Source organism: Tenrec ecaudatus, chromosome 13 (genome assembly GCF_050624435.1).
Source record: "Tenrec ecaudatus isolate mTenEca1 chromosome 13, mTenEca1.hap1, whole genome shotgun sequence".
In the NCBI taxonomy this organism is placed as follows: Eukaryota; Metazoa; Chordata; class Mammalia; order Afrosoricida; family Tenrecidae; genus Tenrec; species Tenrec ecaudatus.
Genome location: NC_134542.1, coordinates 70471871 through 70485850, shown reverse-complemented (window position 1 = coordinate 70485850; position 13980 = coordinate 70471871). Strand labels below are relative to the sequence as shown.

Genomic DNA, 13980 nt, shown 5'->3' with positions numbered 1-13980 from the left:
ATGTGCTTTATACAATTGATGTATGTATATGTATGGATTGTGGTAAGAGTTGTATGAGTCCCTAATAAAATGTAAAAGAAGAAAAGAGAAAAAAATGATTAGGGCAAAGACTGTACAGATGTGCTTTATACAATTGATGTATGTATATATATGAACTGTGAAAAGAATTGTATGAGCCCCAATAAATTGTTAAAATTAAAAAAAAAAATTTCTCCATCAAAAAAAAAAAAAAAAAAGACTTGCCATGTCACCAAAGAGCAGAGCGAGCTTAGTTAGGTGCAGCACGCAGCCTTCTGTGGCTTCAAGAGTCAGGCCTGCTCATCACAAGTGGAATTTCACCTGGGGGAGGCAGGGGGACACGGCCCCAAACAGGGTTGCAAGTCCCCCCGTTTACCCACCTGCTAGAACTGACGAGGCTCCAACAGCAGTGTCTCTCTGTTAAGCGGGACTGAGGGAGGGCACGGGACCCATCCTAGGGGCTTACCCCCAATGCTGCTGTGCCAGCCCAGCCAGAGAACAGCATGGTTCTCACCTGGTACCCGCAGGGTGGCTGGAGGAAGACATGGGCATAAGGGACCTGGCCCTAGAAAAATGAAGAGCTGGGGGAGAGTTGGGGGGGTCTTGGTAAGTACCCCACCTCCAGTAAAATCACTAAAACTGTGTATAAACGCTTACGAGAGATTGCCTTGTATCGCTACTACAGAGTCTTAGTTCTGCCTCCAAATCGCTTGCCCTATAAATAGTACTGAGGACAAGCAGGAACTGTGATTCGTGGGATGTGACCCTGGAGCAAGCCGCTCAGGGCGCACCTGGCGTTGAAGCTTGGTGCTGCCATTGACCAGCGGAATCCCCTGGGAGCCAGGGGCAGAGCAGCCAGTGTCTTTGAGCCTCAGCCTCCTTTCTGTGAAGAGACCCTGGAATGAAACCTGGATGCAGTGAGCAGCGCAGGGGTGCGGGGTGTGGAGCGCTGGGCTGCGAAACACACGGTCAGCGGCTGAAGCCCACCAGCTTCTGCATGAGCGAAAGATGACCCTCTGCCCCTATCTAGGTCTACAGTCTCAGAAACCCATAGGAGCAGGTTCACTCCAGCCTACAGGGTTGCTATGAGCAGAATAGGCTCAGGGGCAGTGGGTTTGGCTCAGTGTTTCCCAAAGTAGGTGCCAGTACCCACGGGCTGGGGGGGGGGGTTCTAATTCAGGGAGGCTATAAAACCAGCAGATACCTACACATTATCCTTATTTATGGACCACAGTACAAAGGATTTTAATTGCTGTGGGAGTGGGGGAAAGGGGAGTCTGGGGGTCGTGAATATGGCCAATATGTTTGGAAACCTCAGGGTTTAGGCTAATACTCCTTGCTACATGGTTGGCACAGAACACAAAAGTAGTTTTTCCTTAAAATTAAGGAGCCCTGGTGAGGTGGTCCATTAAGCATTGGACTGCTAGCTACATGGTCGGTGGTTCTAACCCACCAGCAGCTCTGCAGGAGAAAGACGAGGCTCTCTGCTCCTCGGAAGACTTACAGCCTCTGAAATCCTAAATCCTATCCAGGATCCCTATGAGAAGGTCGGAGTTCGAATCAACTGGGTGACAGTGGGTTTGGGTCTGGGTTTGGCTAAGTGTCTCGGGTCCTGCTACCCGTGTGAGCATCCTCCTCTTGATTTCTGATCTTAAGTGTCCCGTGCTCCTGACTGAGCCTCAGAGGCAGAGAGAAACAGAGTACTTACTGGCAGCGGGCCTGGCCTTTCCTTAAAGCAATGCCAAATATCATACTCAGGCCCTGTGGGCTCAGGGGCCCCATAACACGTATACAGTCACCTGACCTTGAGTTTGTCGTGCTCTATCTGCATGGCTCCTAGCCATGTGTCCCCAGCTCATCTGATGCTGGGCTTAATCTGTGTCACCTGTGACACCCCCTGCATCCTGGTAAAACCACCTCGAAAACACGTTGTGGGCGAAGGGTTAAAAACAAGCCAAGTTTGAAGACAGGAAACATGAGGTAAAACGGAAAGCCGGTGTCTTTGGGCTCCCCATGACCGTGAGATTCACAAAGCAGCAAACAGAAAAAGAAATTTCACTGTTGAGAGGGGGGGAGGGGAGGGAGTGGATTCTAAATTCTAAATGTTTAATTACACATAATCAAAGTAGCATATCTCCACAGTGAGTAAAAATCCCAATTGAAGTCTGCTTTGTCTGATACCTCACCCACCTTAGTTATAGAGACCAAACCCACTCAGGTGCCACATCGTTCACATTCAAGTCTTAGGAGGTCTTATGTCTGACTCCATTCAAAAGCCGTGGCTCGTAACCTTGACTGCACGTTGCAATCGTCTAGGGAGTTTTAGAAAAGGCGGGTGCGGGGCGTGGGGGCGCTTATCCCCGGGGGCAATGATGTAAATTGGTTCAGTGCAGCCTGGGTTGGAGACTTTTCAGAAGCTCCTGGGTGATTCTAATGTGCAGCCAAGGTTGAGGCGCGCTGCTTTCCAACTAAGCAGGGAGATGCATTACCCTGTCGATGAAACCGTGAAACTGCTAGTCCCCTGGGCACAATTCCACCCTGCAACGCAATTTAGAAGGAAGGAAAAAATACACACACACACACACACAAGGGCAAGTCACAAAGAATCGCCACACAAATCACAGAAACCTTCATTAAATTAAAATTGAAAAAAAATTTTAATGTATCATTGGAAGCAAAAAATAAATAAATAAACTGTCGAAACGCGAACCTACTGTTCCTCACGGCTACCTCTAACCCCATTCTCCACGGAATGCCATGCTCGGCGAGAGTCACCCTGGTGAAACTGCCATTTGGGCATCGTCATGGGCTCCAAGCACGCTCCTTTTAAATGTTCTTCGAGCTGGGGAACAAAAAGGAGTCTGAAGGGTGGCCGGGGTGCCAAGCCTCCCAACGGAATTCTCGGAGGACAGCGCCCTGGCAACTGTCTTAGAAGGAGCAGCTCCATCCTGGTGGGAGGAAAAGGCATCTTCTGCCCAACTTGGCTGGCCTTTTTCTCACCGGTTTTCAGTCTTCTTAATCCTTCTTCCAAATATGGCCTTGGGACTATCCTGAGTGCTCTGAGATAAACCAGGAGTTGCAAAAAGCAGTACGAAGTCTTCTGAGCTGGTCTCTCGGCCTGATATTTAACTGGCCCAGTAGATCCCGGGAAGCCACTGTTTTGAGTGGACCTAGTTCTCTGGATCCTATGGGTAAGTCCAAGACTGCTCCCTGGCTATGATTCTTTCCATAAAGCTGTCTTCATTAGCTTGAGTCTCATTTAAAAGACTTAAGGAAAGGTCAGCTCTTTGAACGGGCTGATCTTCGTGCCACCTTCTTGGCTCCCATAATTTAGCTGAAAACTTGTTAAGACCAAGACATTCCCCTAAAATTGAAAATGTCAAACCAAGTGAGATTCCAATTTTAGTGCCTGTTGCATCTAAGGTCATTCTGCCTGTACCTCAGCCGGCTTCTACATTTGTCAAAGATGATGGGCCGCCCTGTCGTGGTTCATCTGTAAGGTCTGCCCATCATTCCATAACACGCTCGACTCAGCTAAGAACGGCTGCTGTGTGTGGAACAGCATGCCCATAAATGTCTTGTGAAGTTCCAGAGATTTGATTTGAAGTGTCAACATTCGCTTCGGTTGTGTCAAAATCACTTTACTCAATGGCACAAAAGTATCTTCTCTCTCTTTTTTTGGCCCTCTAAGGAGACTAAAACAGAGTATATCACTCTTAATACTGAGTACACTCGGTCTAATAGCAATACTTTGGACATACCCTCGTGTGTGGTAAGGCAATGTGTGAATGTCCACTTACAATCCACTGTGTGTGTGCCCGCTGTCAAGGAGTAGATTCCATCTCATATCAACCCTACAGTAGAGAACAGAACTGACCCACCGAGTTCCCAAGGCTTTAGATGTTAAAGATGAAGTAGTCTGACACGTCTTTCTTCCAAGGAATAGCTGGTGGGTTGGAACTGCCAACCTTTCAGTCAGCAGCTGAATGCTTAACCATCACACAAGTACGGCTCACTTATGCATGTGCTCTTCTTTCTCTGTGTGTATACGCATACATGATTTGATGTATAGACAGACACATGTATACACACTCACGTCAAACCGACCGTGTGAGCTCCTGGCTTTAGTAGGTAGTGCATCGATGACACTTCTGCTTTCTTCATCCTCTAGTTTCTATACTTCAGACAGCTTGGAGTCCTGGCTGTTTCTCGGTGTGTATGCACATGTGTACTTCCATTTACACACGATTTACAAAAACTGTCCAATGAGCCACATAAATCTCAAAGGCAAGCGATGAAGAAATACATTTTAATAATATATGCAACTTAGCATGTAAAACATGTCCTTAAGTGATCAAAGGGCTGTTGTTCGCTGTTGTTGTTGTTCGCTGTCATGGAAAGTCCTGTGGAGCCGAGTTCTACTCTGACCTACATGGGGTCCCCTGCGTCGGAACCGGTCAAGGGCAGCCGGTTTTCACGATGTTGCTGAGTCGGACATGATGAGCTAAGGAATTCTGCTATCAAGTACAGAAGCCACAGTGATGAGGAGGGTAGCACAAAGCAAGTAGTGAGTGATCTTGAACCCGCACAGGCAAGCTCAGAGGGCTGTTTTCCTTCAGCATCGGCTAGCAAGGCTCCTGGATAAACCGGAATAAGAGCGCTCTCAGCCCTGAAAGCTCCGACGGCAGCCCTCGTGGAGTCGGACGGGGCTCTACCGTGAACCACTGCGTCTGGTCACTGGCCTGTCTGGGAGCAGGAGTACTGACCAAAGGACTGCCAAAGACGTCATGACCACGCAGAAACCAGAACAATTCTTTTCTTGGCAGCCAGTGCACACGCTGCCTGCTGGACGCCTCCACTGGGACTGCCGTACTCCGGTGACCCCCTCCTGGGGGCGGGGGGTGAAGTGCGCCAGTGGGGATATGCTGGCAGGACAACCATCCCGAGTGACAGAGAGGCCACCAAACACTCTCCGACCCTGGCCTTCTGCTCGAGGGCCTCAGCCCTCCCTCTCCAGAGTCGCCCTGACTCACTGTGGGGACGAGGACCTCACAGTAAGCAAGACGGGGTAGAAAAGGAGGCAGTCATCTGCCTCACCCCGGCCAGAGGGCTTCCCAGTCTACATGCAGGCCGACTGCGGTGTCGCAGCAAAAGGAAAACCGAGGCGCGAACGTGTCCGCATTTCCTCAGACTCGGAAAATGGGTGGCTGCTAGATCTCTTGCTACTGAGAATATGAACATCAAGAAGCCTAAAAGCCCCTTGCATGGCTAATTTTTGTTTACTTTTTGCCCCCAAACCAGGAAATGCTGGATAACTGAAAGAACCTTCCCCCCCCTTTTTAAGTCAATTCTATTAGTGCATTTGCTTAGCGTCTGAATAAATTACAATATGGCTTTAAGTCTCAAGTTCCGAAAACAAAAACTCCTGCGTCGAGCTAACACGTAGCCCTGCAATAATGTAATTTTAGAGCTCTCACATTGGTTCTGCATATCATCTAATATTTGCTCCCTGATTTCTGAAGATTTCCACGCCAAATGCCCCATAGCTCACCTTGCCATCAACTGAGATACACTCGCTGAACATAAACACCAAAGCATATGAAAATGATGAAATGGGAAGCAGCAAGAGACAGATGACAAGCTAAAACTTAGACCCCAAATGTTCACCACAGCCGATGTTCAGGCACAAAGGCCTGTGCCTGGCTCTTAAAGAATCTGGGAGCTGCAGCGACGTGCAGTTTTGCTATCCTAGGCGATAAAGGGGTGATGTGGAGTGAACTGGGATATGAACAAGTGGTTTACTAATGAAGACAGTGCTTATCTTTAAAGAGAACAGCACAGTGCTTTTCTAGATGTGAGAAAGCAAGTCCACACAGGGTGCAGCTCCCAGCTTGGTAAAAATGACATCCTAAGGCTGGTGCGAGTCTCTTTTTCTACACTGCGCAAGATTTGCGAAAATATCACCCTACCGCCAGAGACCGGGCAAAGCAAGTGCAAACAAGGTTTGTGTTTGTTTCCAATTATTATTTTTATTAACGTCATTAAAAAGAGGGAGGGGGAACTTCTGACTGGAGAGCCCCCCCCCCCAATAGCAGAAGCAGATTTTGAAAGGATGAGGGGCCTGTGTCCAGTCCTGGTCAGGGGTCCCGACGTCGTCCTCTCAAATGACCACTGGGCAGGAAACCACGTAGAACGTGCTTCTCTAAGCTAACCTCGGAAAGCCACAGCAAGCCCCGTGCTTTCCTCTGCAGGGAGGTGAAAGAAAGGCAGAGAAGGGAGGAAGGAGGGGAGAGAAGACGAAAGGACAAACAACCACAGGACAGAGAAGCAAAGTCAAGAGAGAACGGCTTTGTTCTGAGGCAGAAAAAAAATCCCTCGTGTATCTACGAAGGCGGTCCCACCTGTATACCTTGATAAAGATGACACGGAGAAGGGAAAATCCAGGCAGGTCCCAATTCTGACTGAGGGCCCCTGGTCACAGAGCAGACTGTGCACCCACACCTACTCATTCACCAAACCACAGCCGTGGCCCTCACGTCCCTGCGGACTCACAGCGACCCTTCGGGGCCGGCTAGAACTGCTCCTCATGGGAGGAAAGGCCTCATTCTTCTTCCAACAAGCGGCTAATGACTTCGAACTGCTCACCCTGCGGTTATCAGCTCAAAATCAGTGTGATGGGATCAAAGTGACGTGCAAGGATTCCAGAGGAAGCCTAGGGGACCGTTAGTTTATGTTACTGGGTCAGAAATCATTCCAAATGGAATGGGGAGGGGGGCCGGGCACCTTCAAGATGTCCTGGGTATCTGCACTGAACTGCACATGCTCTGCATGACCAAAAATTAAATACACAACATTTCAAAACAGGGATTCACTTTGAAGCACAAGGATTCATTATTAACTACAAGAATTGTGGATAATACTTGTTCTCTCTCTGTCAGCTGGCATACTCCGTATACTCCCTCATTGAACAACTGAGAAAACTGAGGGCCGGGGAGAGACCAATCTGTAGATGGTAGAGGGGCCCTGGTAACCGTGGGGGGTTACACATGGGAAACCACCAGTCCCTCCGCAGGAGAAGGACGAGGCTGTCTACTCCCAGAAAGAGCCAGGAACTCGCCGGAGCAGTTCCACCCTGTCCTACAGGGCCACCAAGAGCAAGGTGGCCTCAAGGACAGGGCGGGGATCCTGACTTGAGCCTCAGCAGCCACTGCCTTCAAGGAGCCGCTGCTGCTCCTTCATCACGTTGCCCACGTGGTTTGACATCTACCACAAGCCAAAGATTAACGACCACCACGCATGCTATTTCATAACACGCTCGTGTAAGTCCACTCTTGTGCCTTCTTTTTGTGAGACAAAAAGTACTTGGCCTGGCCCCAAGGCCATGACTCCTGGTATACACACAGTGCTCAGACCCAAGAATTAAATCCCCTGTTTTGGTAGCTTTGATATCTACATACTCCCAAACTCAAACCCACTGCCATCAAGTTGATTCTAATTCACGGAGACCCAATATATACTTGGTGGAGTGGTCCATCTTTATGAGAGCAGACAGCTACATATCAAAGAGAGAAAATATTGGTGAGCTTTCTGTGACTAGGGACCAGAGACAAACAAAAGACACGAGGACTCAGGTAGGTGTATGCGAGAAAGAAAACACTGAGGGGCAGACGGTTAAAAGTTTTAAATGAGAAAGGTGAAAAATTCACAAAGTCCAGGAGAGGGATGAAACACGGTAGCCATCAATCCCTCAAGCAACACCACCAGACAGACAAACTCTCAGAACCGTCTAGGGTAGAGCAGCCGTGCGCGTGAGCTTCAGAGACTAACTCTTTACGGGAGTGGAAAGCCCCGTCTTTCTCCCTAGGGAGAATTAAAGAAATCAGTGGTAAAGTAGTGAGTTGTAGCATAAATGCTAGGGAGCCTATGTCACATTCATGGAATTCATTCTGTCACTTGGTGATGGAGGCTGGAAAACGACAGTTGACCTCAGAAAAGGTAGATTAATTGCTCACTGGCCAAGTGTGCCCTGGCATACCATCCCTAACCTCTGAGGCTGACCGCAAACCTGAGCACCCCACTCTTTCAAGATGCCTCAAAGCCATCTCCACGCAGAAAGCAACAGTCTGCACGACCCTGGGCCAGGCCCATCTCCAGAACTCACTGCTATGGAGTCACTTCTGACTCACAGCAACCCTATGGGATCCACTATAACCGCCCCCTTTGGGTGTCAGAGGGGGAAATGTACGGGAGTAGAAAGCCTCAACTTTATCCCACAGAGCGCCTGGTGGTTTTAAACTGCTGGCCTTGTGGGTAGCAGCCCAATACACAGCCCACTAAGCTGCCAGGACTCCAGCTCCTTCCTCTCTCTCCCTCCCTGTCATCAAGTTAAGACTGGCTCATAGCAAGCCCCTGGGCGTTTCCGAGACCGGAACTGCACACAGGAGTAGAAAGCTGTCTTTCGCCTGTGGAGATGTTGATGGTTTCAAACTGCCGACCATGAGGATCACAGGCCAAGGCGGAACCACTATACCACCAGGGCTCCCTCTAGCATGCGTTGAATTCCTCTAAGCAAGCAAGACTGTCCATCACCCCCTAGAGAACAGTGATCGGTGAGAACTCGTTACCAATCTGCTACCAAGCCAGGCAAACGGAAGGCTGAAATGCAGAAAAACATCACCACCACCCCAAATGTCACACACCCAATAATAAAAAGAGAGACTCCCTCACGAACCCATGGGCTCCCCAAGGCACAAGGGCTCTCTTTGTTTTCTCCTCACCTCGTTCAGTGTCTGGCCTTCCGTGGGTTTAATCATTATGTAATTAATAAATTCTCCTAGAAAAGGAGAAGTATCTCAGAGAGAGCGGTATGCTCATTTTAATTAGTCACGTATATCACTGTGAGATTAACAACCAACATGAGATTACGGAATCTCATTAATTACCAAATCATCTTAGTGGGGATAATAAAATGCAGAATCAACCAGCAATGCTCCATGCCCAAACTAAATATACCGACCCACTGCCTTCCGGTTGCCTCACAGTGATCCTGCAGGGCAGACAAGAACGGCTCCTTTGGGTTCCTGAAAGTTTCAACCTTGACAGGAGCAGACAGCCTCATCTATCTCCCGTGGAGCGCCTCGGAGACTGGAACCACTGACCTTGAGGTTAGCATCTCCATGTAAAACCCACCCCTCCACCAGGGCTCCAACACCCACTTTGACTCTTGAAAAATTAACCACCAAGATAATCATGTCCCAAGTTATTAGCATATAGCTATAGGCCAGACACATAGAAAAGTGCAAAAGAATGCACGGGGCGGGGAGGCGTTAAGATGAGTTAAATGCCGATCCTGTGACGCGATGGGAGACATCTGTTCTGGAGCGCTCCAATCGATTGCTGTTAAACTAGAAGTTTCACTGAGCAGACAGTTTTGTCCTTCCATAGGTACATAACAAACTCACTCCTTTTATGCATCAAGGGCACAATCTAGCAACCCTGGTGTCTCGCTGGTTAAGCATTTGGCTCCTAAGGGAAAGATTGGCAGTTCAAACTGACCCAGTGGATCTAAGGAAGAAAAGACAGCATTCTTTAGGTGATCCGTGCCCTTAAAGGTTAGAGCCTGGAGACCCGATGGGGCAGCTCTGCTCTGTCACATAGGGGCACGATGAATCAAAAATTGATTTGATGGCACTTAGCAACAGCGAACATAACACAGAAACTCAGTAAATGTGTATGAAATGGATCAATAAGCACAGGTCAGAACGGAAAGTTTTTCTGAGGAGTTGGACGGCATTCCTTTTCAGTGGGGTTTTGTTTAAATTACCGATTATTCAGCACCAATGACCTCATCGACCCTGTCTTTTCCTTCCCTCTTTCTCGCAGCAGCTGGGGCTGTGTCTAAATCCCCAAAGCAAGCAGTACTCACATCGTCTGCTTGTGATTCAGAACATGCGTGACTTGTCTTTCTGCTTCTAAAACTCAAGTTAGTGTCACTTTGCTTCACAAACCATGACCCCTTGAATCCTGCTTCCCGGAGCCCAGTCCCTAGCCATGAGAAGCCCTGGTGCTGCCCCACTAGAGGACACACAGCCGCAGAACCCTCGGCCCGCGCCCCACACCAGCCTGTGGGTGTAAACCCCCTGCCTTCCAGACGAGGCAAGGTGAGGAGGATGTGACATGGCTTCAGCAGGGAAGTCAGATGTTCCAAGGACCTGCCAACAGTTGAAAACTGAACTGACTTCTATGACATCATGCTCTCGGAAGATAAAAGATCCCAGTGCCATTGTTTCTCAAACGCACAATGGTTTCTGGTGAACACATGACACGGCTAGTGGGGGAGTGAAACGAGGCAGGACCGCGGCCTGTGCATAATGCACACACACATGGAATTAAGGGATATTAGGAAACCGGATGTCCAACCACTGCCTGGCAAATAAAGTGCGAGCAACAGCAATATGAACAGGAAAGGATTACGGGCCGCAGAGATAAGGATCATGGGGGATCTCAGGCAGCCTAAACTGTGCAAAGGCTTTGGAGTACTACATCCTAGAGAAACACAGCCTCTCTCCAAGCACAAAGCCCCAAAAGGTCCAATGTTCAGGGAATGTTAAGAGAAGGTGCAAGATATAATTTAATATACCTTTCTAAATGAAAAACCTAGAATTATGCATGTATATGACACCCTATTAGCACTACACGAACATGAAGGGGGAGAAGGCAATTTTTTTTTAATGAGAGATATAAATTAACTGTTAATAGGCAAACTCGTAAATCCCAAGGTCTAAGATTAATGGAGCCAGGCACAGAGCCAGAAAAGCACCACTCCTCAGGTGGACAGCTCTGCCTGCTGGCCCAGAGCACACGACTGTGCGTGCTGGGGCTCGGGAGGCAGGGCGCTGGGCGCTGGGCGCTGGAATGGCAATCTCCCCACTAACCCTCGCACAACGCCCATCACGGCAACGGATGGCTGGTGTAAAGCCCAGCAGAGGGGAAACGCAGATGCTTGGGGAACTGAGTTCACAATCGAGGCCAGAGACCGGAGCAGGAGCCACAGAGGGGCTCTGGACACCGGCTTTGGAACTGTCAACAAGGCACTGGGATTGAAGCACAACTCTGGGGGAGAATCCTGCAGGGAATGGAAAGACCCTGTGGCCGCTCAGAGCAGTCCAGCATAAGGATCCTGGGCAAGCCATGAGTGACGCTGCCAAATGGCGCCTGTGGCTAAATGGACCCTCTGGACAAACACTCACAGCCATGCACACTGGCTAACGGAAAGGAAGCTTGTCAGCTGGAACCCCACCACCACCACCACCCCACCCCCCGGGAGGCTCCAGGGACAAAGACGCCTGGGGATCTGCTCCCAGAAAGATTACAGCCTGAATATAAAAGACAAAAACCCTGTGGGATGAAGCAGTTCTGCCGCTGTCAGGTGGACTGGCTGCCACCTGAGGACCACAACAAAGGGCTCGGAGCGTGCTCGTGACTCAACTTCCAGGGAAGGACCACCAAGGCTTAGTTAAAAGAATGATTGTGGTAGAAACGGGACCCAACCGTTTTGTTTCCTTTTTTTGCACTCAGAGAGAGTGACCTTGAAGGCTGGTGGAGTGACAAAGGCGGACGTTTAACTACTTAGGGAGACCACAAACCACGCACAGGTGGCACTGAGCAGCAATTTCAGTAAGGACAATGCACAGCTGAAATTCTGGGGGTGGGGCAAGCCTTTCACCTTATGCAAATTTCTAAAATAAACATTTGATTGCGGAAGCCCAGGCCTTTGTCTAAGTATTACTGGGCAGGCACGGCTTCTATCCCAGGAAATCTATGCCTTGCGTGGCCTAGCTCAAGGTATGGGGCCAAACAGATTCGGAAAAGTACAGCTTTATCCTTGTACTTAATTTATACGATAGTGTACTGTGATTGAGCCTGAAATAAAAGCTATATTCTGAGTAAGACAAAAAGCTCTTGTTAATGGCATTCCACTTCCAATGTAGAGCGTAACAAAAAGCGTCTTCATTTGGAGCCAAGGGCCATTATACTCTGTGGCTTGTACAGAGCTACTGGACTAATATTTGCGCTGCGATTAGCACTGGGGCAACCAATCAGTTAACTCTTCCACTGCAGTGCTCTGTGCTCTTCATGGAAATGGCAAAAGGGAAAAAAGAAAATTGGCAGGCAGAACAACAACTCTATTTATGAGATTAAACTCTCACATCGTTCACAGTTTGCCGGGCAACTAATAACCATTTGCAAGCTGTTCGTTTAAATAATGAATCGATTAAGCCCAAAGCAAATGCTCCTTTAACCACGGTCACTACAGTCACATCCAAATCTACAAGCCCTAATTACAGATGTTTGTTGTTGTTCGGGTCCAACTCATAGTGACCCTCTGGACAACGAATCCAGTGCCCAGGCCTGCAAAATCTGCAGAAACATTGCCACCTCTGGCCCCTGGTTGTAGTCACCCTGTCCGTCCATCCTGTTGAGGGCCTGCCTATTTTTCACTGATCCTCTACAAAACATGTAAAGATTGGCAACGATTGGCCCCTCTTGATAATACGCCCAAAGGATTTTCGGCGGTCCTGGTTTCTAAGGGCTATTCAGGCTATACTGTTTCCGAAACAGAACTGGTCATTCTGTCACTCCACGGTATATTCAGTCTTCTTCGCCAACATCATAATGCACAGGTATCAATCCCTCTTCCATCTTCCAGTTCATTGCCCAGCTTCGCCATGCATATGAGGTGTCTCAAAAGACCACAGCTTGGGTTGGGTGCACCGTTGTCCTCAAAGTGGCGATGGTCCTGTGGTCACACCCACACTGACGAGCCCTACCTTCTTATGTCTATGCAGCACGCACACTTCACTGAGACTAAGACCTATGTGTGAAAGTTGCCACGTGTGAAAAACAAGTTCTCCTTAATTGAGCCAAATGCCTGCTACCCTGTCGCTATCGCAGATCATGAAAATTCCCCTGTGGCTGTGTGATGTATGAAAGCCAAAATGACCAAGGAGTAGTTTGGAGAGCAATTTCTATGTCTGTCAATGGCCCCTGCATCTAACCCTGTACTCGGTAACCACATGACCTTGCTACATCTAAATGAATCTGCCCCCTCGTCTTATAAAACGAGAGTGCCCGTTCTACGATCATCTGCACCTGCGGATGACGAGGATGGAGACGATTTATCAGAGCAAAGTGAATTGCACGTAGTACAGTATTAATGTATTCCCAGCATTATCACACAGGGGAGGGGACAGCAGAGTGGGCTGCTCTCCGGGAAAGAAAGGCAAGAGTCAAAACGGGAGGTGACACCAAGATGCCACTGAGCTCGCTTCTGCCCATCTCCACACCCATTAGAAAAGCAGCCAGCAGGCAAGCCCTTCGCGGTACTTACTAATAGCTCGTCCATACTGGTCTGGCACTTTTCCAAGTTGATCCGCTTTATTGCTACACGTTCTTGCCTCGGTTTGCACAGCGCAGCCTGGACCACAGCGGTAGCTCCACTGCCTGCAAAGAAACAGCAGCAGCATCCGTTAGTAAATAGCACGCTGTCTGCTTGCTCCCTGGTTAGCCTCTTCATAAAACAAAGACCTACTTTTAAAGCAGTCCAGCTATTCCGACTGCTACCATTTGACACCTTTTTTAAAAAGCTTCCTGAATCCAAAAATGAGGAGCTGGCGGAGGAGAAGGGAACACAGCTAGATTTTTCTGGAGGATACAAAGACGGCATCTGCCCTCCAAAGGATGGCAGGCCAGGGAGGTGACTCAAGCAGAGGGTTGGCAAACAGGGGCAAGGGGCACGGCACCTAAACACAACCCTGTAAGAAACCGATCGCCGTCCTGGAACAAGCAAGCAAATACTACTATCAAGTCGGTTCTGACTCACAGGACCTGTGGAGCAGACTAAAACTGCTCCTTTGGCTTCTGAGGCTGCAAGTCCTTACAGAAGCAGAAAGCCTCCTCTTT

The 13980-nt window shown here is 48.9% G+C and overlaps 1 protein-coding gene across 2 annotated transcripts in view; it reads right to left on the bottom strand.

Moving 5' to 3' along the window:
* STK39 (serine/threonine kinase 39) overlaps nucleotides 1–13980 on the bottom strand; it is a 365110-nt gene that overhangs the window by 268045 nt on the left and 83085 nt on the right. For both annotated transcript variants that reach the window (XM_075529482.1, XM_075529481.1), the window contains exon 2: nucleotides 13409–13521. In XM_075529482.1, coding sequence (XP_075385597.1) covers nucleotides 13409–13521 — 113 coding nt within the window. The remainder of the gene's footprint in view (nucleotides 1–13408; nucleotides 13522–13980) is intronic.